Consider the following 9243-nt stretch of genomic DNA (forward strand, 5'->3'; position numbering starts at 1 on the left):
CTTCCTTCCTTCCTTCCTTCCTTCCTTCCTTCCTTCCTTCCTTCCTTCCTTCCTTCCTTCCTTCCTTCCTTTCTTTCTCTCTCTTTCTTTCTTTCTCTCCCTCTAATATACATAATAACCATATATATAATAACCATATATAGCAAGTATTTCAATAGAATTGGTTTTCTTTGTAATCTTTAGTTTATTTTATGCTTTTAAAAATCTTATTCGGAACAAGGCTCCATAGGTTTCACCAGCCTGCTAAAAGCATCCATGGCTCCAAAAGAGAACTCCCCCACCCCCACCCCAGTCAGGCCCACAAGGGCCACAAGGGCCCTACTCTGGGCCAAGAAGTAGAGAATGACTGAGTTGGTTTCACCATTGCTACCAAGTGGGGTATTCTCCCTCTTCCCCCACCCCCATCCCCTACTCTTTGGGTGGAGTATATGTGTATGGGGGGGGGAGGTGAAGAGTTAGCCGTAGGTGATGGTTCCCTAATTTTCAGGGCCTGACAGTGGGGAGAAGCTCTCACTCTCCCCCCTGATTGTTTCCTCAGGACCCCCACGGAAGGAGAGTGAAGCCTGCAAGCAGCCAGGGGAAATAGGAAAAGTTTGTTTTGGGAAAGCAGAAAGAGGGCAGCTTTGGAATTCTGGACCAGGGGCCTTGGGGCTAGGAGACAGGATCCTGGATGGCCAGGGAAGCCGCTGGTATTTCTGCATGGAGGGGCACTTGGCCAAGTCGGGCTGCGCTGCGTGTATCTCTCTTCTCTTCTCTTCCCTTCTCTCTGCTGTCTCCCTGGCGCACACACCAAAGCCCGCCTCCCCCCTGGGTTATTCCCGTCAACCAAAAAGCTGCCTGCGCAACTACTCCAAGGCTACAACCAACAGAGGGATTCCCGGGGCTCCGAGGACGTGCAGACCATAGGACCCAGCAGCTGGAGCGAGGCCGAGCTTCCTTGATGGATGCTGAGCTCTCAGAAGAGCGCCCTCACCCAGGAGTCCAGGGCACCCCAGACGCCGGCCCCCGCAGGCTCCCGATGGCTGTTGCGCGTCTGCTTCCAACAGAGTGACCCAGCAGAGCGCCTGCTCGGCGCCCCCCCTATCAGGGTTCCAGGCCCGCATGTCTGCCTGCCTTCCTGCCTGCCTGCAGCAGTTGGCTCAGCTCCCCGGGGCTCCTGGCTCCCCTGCCCTCCATCCCGGGGCACTTACTGTGGAACCCGGGACCGGCAAGGCTCCTGGGAAATCCTCAGATCCAGGGCAGGTTCGGGTCCTCTTAGGTCATTTGGACAATCTTCCTGCATCCCTGGCCCGACCACTCCCCAAATCACTTGCCCAGAGGCTGCGTGCCTCTAGGGTTAGGACAGTTCTGTAGGCAGCAGGGACTTACTCAGCTAGCCCCTTCCTCCACCAACCCTGAGCTACTGGCAAGACTGCAAAGAACGGAGGAATGAAGGAAGGAAGCTATCCCAAGCTCAGAACTTCCTTCTGGGCAGTATTTAAGATGCCTGGATTCCTAGCTGCAAGGGACCTTCGAGCGCTTCTTGTTCAGCCCCTTAGTTGGCAGGTGAGGGTTAGTCAGGTTGAAAGAGGGGAAGAAACTGCCCAGAAGTCACCCAGCTGGTCAAGGGCAGAGCTGGATCTAGACCCCCGAGACCATTTCCCCTGACTACACGCAGAGGAGGCAGAATTGGAAGGGACCTTACAGCTACTCTAGTCCAACCTCTTCATTTGATGGATGGGGAAACAGGTTCAGAGGCAGAAGAGGGGGAGGAGGGAGGGCACGAGAGAGAGAGAGAGAGAGAGAGAGAGAGAGAGAGAGAGAGAGAGAGAGAGAGAGAGAGAGAGAGAGAGAGAGAGACTCGTTTACAGAGACAAAATAAGAAAGAAACAAAGAGATGGGAAAAGACAGAGAAAGAGAAACGGGGGAGGCACAAAGACAGCAAACACCAAAGAGGGTGCTACCTTCAGAGATGGAGACTTAGCAAGGAACACATTGACAGGGAGAGAGATTTTAAAAGACGGACGGAGACCCTTAATAAACAGGTTGGGACAGGAGAAGGGAAAGGTCCCGAAGTCCCCTTCCCAGCTCTCAGCACACAACCGTGTCCCGCCCCCTCCCTCCTCCCCAACAGAGGCAGAGAGCAGAGAAACCCTCAGAGGCGCAGCCAAGCTCTCCCCCCTTCCTCTCCTGCCTCTCTCCTGGAGCGCCCGGGTACTTTCCGAGGGAGTTCCTGTCTCTCGCAGGCAGCTCCGAGTCCCGGGCAGCAGCTCCCCGGGCGGAGGAGGCTGAGGAGGCGGAGGAGATGGAGGAGGCGGAGGTGGCTAAGTCAGTGGCCAGCTAGAGGAGGGAGGAGAAGCGGCAGAAAAAGCGGCGCCTTACCCCGCTAGGGCATGGTCGTCGTCGGGGCCGAGCAGAGGCTGCATGGGGCGTCCGGTGGGCGGCCCAGCGGCCGCACGAGGAGGGGACAGGCACGGGCTCTGGCACGGGCGTGGGGCCACCTCACATGGCGGGGCTGGCTCCGGGGCTGGGGCCGGGACCCGAGAAGCTGGGGCAAGAGAACCTGAGTCCTCTGAGCGCAGCGCCCTGCGTGACGGAGCTAAGCCAGCAGCCAGCGGCCAGGGCTGGTCCCTCCTCTCCATTACCATATTAAACCAATCGCGCTCCCCAAGCGATGTCACCTCCCACGCGCTGGGCTGCCTGGCTCGGGAGGCGTCTGCAGGCGGTGAGGGAGCGAGGGATCTAGGGCTCTGGGAGGGAGGGAGGAAAGGAGGGAGGGAGGGAAGGCAGAAGAGAGAGATAGCGGGTCTCTGCCCCAGAGGCTGGAGACTCCCTTCTCTGTCCTCTCCCACCTCCTCTCCAACACCAGCCCCCAGACCCTCTAGGCTGCCTTCAGGGGCTCTCCCACATTCCTGGACTCCTCCCTACCGCCTGGCAAGGCTAGAGAGAAGGCATCTGGGGAGAACCTAGAAAGAGAAAGAGTGAACCCAGGGCATTCTTCACCTTAAAGTAAGGGATGGCGTAACTGAGGGAGAAACGCCAAAACGTGCGACAGCTGTAGATTGCTCTGAGGCTGTGGTGTATTGGATGATCTGGTGATTCCCCCCTAGTCAGCAACAACACCACCAAGCCCTCCACAGGTTCTGAATGTGATGAAGTCAGTACCAGCTGGGCTCTCTTCCCTTCCTTCCCCTATTTACCTGTCACCTTCACTTCTGCGGACCCCTCTTCTCAACCCGGTTCCTCTGTGCTAAACCAATACTCTCTCTCTCTCTCTCTCTCTCTCTCTCTCTCTCTCTCTCTCTCTCTCTCTCTCTCTCTCTGTCTCTCTCTCTCTCTCTGTCTCTCTCTCTCTCTGTCTCTCTGTCTCTCTTTCTGTCTCTGTCTCTCTGTGTGTCTCTCTCTGTCTCAGTCACCCCAGCACAGAGTTTGCCCAAGTTTATATTACCAGAAGGTCAGAGGGACATGGTGCTGGGCTGCTCCCCTCCCCTTCTCCATCCACTCCTGAGGACGTTTCTCACATTACCTGCCCCTCTAAAAGGTTCACCATCACTGGTGTACAACATGGCTGCTCTATTATTCAGCCTGAAGAAATTGATGGTGTTTCTCTCTCTGTCTTTCTGTCTCTCTGTGTGTGTCTCTCTGTCTCTCTGGGTGTCTCTGTCTCTGTCTCTGTGTGTCTCTGTCTCTTTGTCTTTCTGTCTCTGTGTGTGTATGTGTCTGTCTCTCTGTGTGTCTCTCTCTGTCTCTGTCTCTGTCTCTGTCTCTGTCTTTCTCTCCAATACACTCCAGACAAGACTCTAAAGTGCAAGTGCTGAGAGACTATAGGCTAAACAGGTCAGTCAATAAACATTTGTTACTGGGCCTACCGTGTGCTAGGCCGGGTTCTAAGAGCTGGACCTGATAAACAAGCTGTCTCAGATGGGTTCCTGAACCCTTGAATCTTCCTGGTTGCCCAGGTGTTTCCTTGTAACCAAGAATGCCGGGTGTTGGCAGGGATCCCAGCATCCATAGCTGGGAGTGAGAGGATGCTTTGGGTGACTCTTCCGTGTGTGTGGGTGGTGGGGGTGGGGAGTCGTAGAGACATAGAAGTTCATCTATAAACATTGACCCATGTTTTCCCCTCATCAGCCAAGGCAAAGCTGGGTTGGTGCACTTCACTCTCCCTTCCACACTCCCTTCTGGGCTTTTCCTTTTCTTTTAAACCTAATTTACCATTAGTTCACCTGTAGGGGAGGAAGGTTCTATGGATTTGGGCTCTGCCAAAGCTAGAGAAGAACATTAGCCTTCTGGGTACGTCAAGTGTTCTCTTTTGCATGGTGAGATGTGGGCTAGGATTCTTGGCACGGAGCCTCATTCGTGAAGTGGAAGGATTGTATATAAATAAAAGGGCGACCTCCAGCTTTGAGTACTTCATGTTTAAAACAAAGGAAAAAAATTTCCAAGAGCAGAGCACGGACTGCAAGCTCAGGGAGAACTTCTCTGTCTTGGACAATGATGTTCATGGGTGTGGAGGAAGTCTTTAGAGTGGAAATTCTCTTCAACAATGATGTCCAACACATGGACGTCATATTAGAGGCAGAATTTAAGTCCAAGACTTAGCTGACTCCCAGCCTGGTTCATTATCCACCTGCCTCTGTCCAATAGATCCATCTTTTTGCATTCGGACATTTTTCAATCTGTCCCGACTCTCTGTGATCCCATTTGGGGTTTTCTTGGCAAAGATACTAGAGAAAACTGAGGCAAACAGAGTTAAGTGACTTTTCCAAGGCCACACACACACACACACACACACACACACACACACACACACGTATAGTGTCTGAAGCCAGATTTGAACTTAAAAAGACAAGTCTACCTAACTCCAAGCTGTCATTGTATCTACTGTTCCACTTAGCCATCCTAAGATCCTTATTAGTCTATGTCTGTAGTGGCAAACCTATGGAACAAGTGCTGGGAGGGGCACTCAGAGCCCTCTCTGTGGGCATGTGCACAGTTACCCCAGCACAGAGTTTGCCCGAGTTTATATTACCAGAAGGTCAGAGGGACATGGTGCTGGGCTGCTCCCCTCCCCTTCTCCATCCACTCCTAAGGATGTTTCTCACATTACCTGCCCCTCTAAAAGGTTCACCATCACTGGTGTACACATCGCTGCTCTATTATTCAGCTCAAAGAAATTGATGGTGATATTGTCCTCCACCCTGTTCAATCCATATCTCCGTATTATGTTTTGTTCTGGGCACCTGGTCAGGCTGAGATATTGTTGGCAAGCTGCAACATGTCCAGAGAAGGCTAATAAGGATAGGAGTGAGGGCTGGGACAGGCAGGAAACCAAGGATCTGTTTGGTGGTGGAGAGAGAATGGAAGGTGTTTAGTTTGGAGAAGTCAAGACCCAGGCAGAGACCTGATTGCTGTTTGTGTTTTTTTTTTTTAACCCTTAACTTCTGTGTATTGGCTCATAGGTGGAAGAGTGGTAAGGATGGGCAATGGGGGTCAAGTGACTTGCCCAGGGTCACCCAGCTGGGAAGTGGCTGAGGCCGGATTTGAACCTAGGACCTCCCGTCTCTAGGCCTGGTTCTCAATCCACTGAGCTACCCAGCTGCCCCTGCTGTTTGTCTTGGTGGAGGAGATCACATTTCTGCTTGGCCACTGAGGTATTTGGCTTAGGAGTGGGAAGAACTTGCTAAGGACTAAAACTGTTCAATGATGGAATGGACTGCCTCAGGGAAGAGTGAGGTATCCCAGCCCAGGAAGTATCTGAGAACAGAGAGGATGGATTGACCAGACCAATTATCAAGGGGTTCAAATGATGTGATTGATACCTTGGATAGGATGACTCTAAAGGGTAGCACCTTGTCTAGCTGCAGGCCTTATGGGGTGGGAAGGGGGAGAGATTGGGGGGACAGAGCGGAAGAATTCAAGGATGTCCCTTGAATTGAACAGAATCACGTTAATAACAAGTAACTGGCATTGGCTATGTGCTCACTGTCAATCAGCCTGGCACCTAGCAAGCCTTCCTTTTTCAGGGAGTTTAGGACCTTTGGCATGGGTCAAGCTGTGTGTCTTTCCTCCCCCTCTGCCTTACCCTCTGCTCTGCCTGGAAGGAAGTCCATTCTGAATGCCTCCATGCCTAATGTGGGATTTCCACACAGACCAACCAGCTACCCATCCCTTCACTTCATGGCTGTTCTTCTACCCAGAACCCTTGTTTTCTTTCTGCTTAGAGGTCAGTGTGCCAGCCTGATGTCTCCATTCACGGCTCACTGAGAGGCGCTGGGTTGGTATGGGACAATGGAGAGAACTCCAGAATCTGGTATAAAATGTTGAATTAATTGCTCCAGCCCACTCTATCCAGCTTCCCAATGAAATATTCTCTCTCATTTCCTCTCTCAGTTCAGGGCTTGACATGGTCTCACAAGGAAATAGTTTCCAGAACGGAGAAAGGGAAACAGAACTTACATCTCACACCTAGCTCATCCCACCTGAAGTTTTCTCCTCCCTCTAATGGGCCTCCAGTAGAGCAGAGCTGGCTGGCACAGTGGCCCCCTTGTCTTTTTTTTAACCCTTACTTTCTGTCTTAAAATCAATACTGTGTATTGGTTCCAAAGCAGAAGAGTTGTAAGAACTAGGCAATGGGGGTTAAGTGACTTGCCCAGGGCCACACAGCTAGGAAGTGTCTGAGGCCAGATTTGAACCTAGGACCTCTCTTCTCTGGACCTGGCTCTCAATCCACTGAGCCACCTAGCCACTTTCTCCCGCTTGTCTGTAGCTGCCATTAATCATTGCCTGACTTCTTAGGTGCTTCTATTCTCTCCTGAGAACAAACCCCTTAATTCACCTGAGAAAAAGGATTATTGGGTGAATCTTTTGAGAAACTATGAATTCCACAGTAGTACCCATCTATATAGGCTTAGAAATTCTGAAGATCAGAGAGGCTGTGACTTGCCCAGGGTCACACAGGTAGGGAAATATCCAAGGCAGGATTTAAACTGTGATCTTTTTCACAACAAATTCAGCACACTGTGCATGACAGCAAGCTATCTCTCCCATTCCTGGGTACCTAACAAAAAAGCAAAGCAAGCAAAATACAAATGAATACCACTGAGGAGTTTCCAGATTCTACCCTTTCCGTGCAGCTTTGTCCAATGTCCCCAGTTGGAAGCGATGCCTCCTCTTCCCTCCTGCCACTCTCTGAGGCCAGTAACCATATTCTGTAAAATGTAGTCATAGACAGTATTGATTTGAGTATACTCCCTCCCCTCCACCATCCAGCCCCAGCTCTCTCATTTCTTAGAGCTTCTTCTCACAACAAGAGTAAGAGATGTCATCAGGGAAATGTATGAGAAAGAGAGAAAGGGAGCTGGTCACATGGCCATGGAGGATGAGAGATGCTCGGTGGGTCTCCCATTTGTTCCTCTAGTCATCTCCCAACATCAGGATGTTTCCAGGATTGGTGAGTCAAACAGGATGGGGAGGCATATGGGAACTGCGATTTGTATCACTGAGGGATGCTATCACAAATCCATGGGAGGGTCTAAGTCTTTTCTTCCCCTCTCCAAGATTCATGATGTTAAGATGAGAGCACGGGAGGCTGGGGGCATTTCAAAATGAATGATATCAGCTGCCATTTCACTTGCATATCATGAGCAGAACCAGGAGCAATGTTTGGAGCAAAGAGGCACGTGGAAGCTGGTTTTCAGGAATGTCTTCCTAACAGAGCTGCCCCCAAGTGAAGAGGCTCATCTCAAGGGATGGAGGGCATCCCCCTTCCTGGAGATTTTCATACAGAAGCTGTACTACCACTAGTGGGGCATATTCTGGGGGGGGTTTGTGGGGGGGTACCTTTTGTTTATAAAATGGAGAAGACGTCCTTGAGGTCCTTTCTCATTCTCAGTTCCCTCGATGCCTGAAGGGCACTGATCATATTATATTTTCATCTTTGTATCCTAGGGCAAGGGATCTCAGTTACTGAATTATATTGAATTTTATATAGGAAGCATTTAATAAATGTTTGTTGAAATTAGCCTATTACTTGGGAGATATTTTCATAGAATACTAAAGGGTTCTTGCATCCTTACAATTATCAGTGAGGTAGATGCTGTTATTCCCATTTTTCAGGTGAGAAAACTGAGGATGAGGGTGGTTAAGTGCCTTATTTAGGGTTATGCAGCTAGTACCTGAGGAAGAATTCAGACACAGGTCTTCCTGCCTCAGCATTATCCATGGTGCTACCATAGATAGCTGCCTGAAATATAGAATGCTAAAGTTAGGAGGGATCAGAGAATATAGATTATTGGAAGATCCTAGAACTAGCGAGAGCCTGACTGGGTGGGACCTGAAATATGGCTTCTGGTTTCATGTCCAGTGGATACAAATTGGCACTTCAAGGAGGATCTCTGGCCTCTGATCTCAATGTGAGGAAGCCCAGGAGAGAATAGCACTTCCTTATCTAGAACCAAAGATGCTGTCTCCAGGCTGGTGCCTCTCCCAATATAATATTATGACTCCTCCTAGGGATGTTTGTTAGAAATAATCTAGGACAATGTTTGAGATTTCCTGTCATCACTTCCTTTGAGACCCCCATCTCCTCTTGACTTACCTCCTCTGAGAAGGCTTCCCTGACTATTTCCCCCACTCCCACATTAAACATCCCCCCAATCTGCCTTTCAGCAGATGGGTAGGTAGAACACTGGACCTGCAGATCCATGGAGAAGGGAAGAATTTATGACCCAACAAGAGATAGAAAACATTAAGAGACAGAAAATGAATAATTTTGATTATTAAATTATTAAATATATTAAACAGTTTTTATAAGAACAAAATCAGTGTGACCAAGATTAGAAGGGACACAACAAATTGGGGGGTGGGGTGGAATTTTATGGCAAACTTCTCTGATAAAGGTCTTATTTCTAAAATTTATAGAGAACAAAATCAGATTTATAAGAATACAAGTCATTCCTCAAGTGACAAATGGACAAAGAATATGAACAAGCAGTTTTCAGATGAAGAAATAAAAGTTATCAATTATCATGTGAAAAATGTTCTAAATCATTTATTTTCTCAATGGCAATTTTCATCACATGTTTTTAGAGAAATGGAAATTAAAACAACTTTGAGGGGGACAGCTGGGGAGCTCAGTGGATTGAGAGTCAGGCCTAGAGATGGGAGGCCCTAGGTTCAAATCTGACCTCAGACACTTCCCAGCTGTGTGACCCTGGGCAAGTCACTTGACCCCCATTGCCCACCCTTACTACTCTTCTGCCT

The 9243-nt window shown here is 49.8% G+C and overlaps 1 protein-coding gene across 3 annotated transcripts in view; it reads right to left on the bottom strand.

Annotated features, from left to right (window-relative positions):
• The window catches only part of TP53I11 (tumor protein p53 inducible protein 11), a 27632-nt gene extending 25070 nt beyond the window's left edge, over nt 1–2562 (bottom strand). For 2 of the 3 annotated variants that reach the window (XM_044680681.1, XM_044680683.1), the window contains exon 1: nt 1191–1323. In XM_044680681.1, the coding sequence (XP_044536616.1) occupies nt 1191–1282 (92 nt within the window). In that variant the 5' untranslated portion in view covers nt 1283–1323. Of the gene's footprint in view, nt 1–1190; nt 1324–2361 lie in introns of those variants that run through there. The other variant, XM_044680682.1, reaches the window with a different exon arrangement.
• Nucleotides 2563–9243: the final 6681 nt, after the last annotated feature.

Source organism: Gracilinanus agilis, chromosome 6 (assembly GCF_016433145.1).
Source record: "Gracilinanus agilis isolate LMUSP501 chromosome 6, AgileGrace, whole genome shotgun sequence".
Lineage (NCBI taxonomy): Eukaryota > Metazoa > Chordata > Mammalia > Didelphimorphia > Didelphidae > Gracilinanus > Gracilinanus agilis.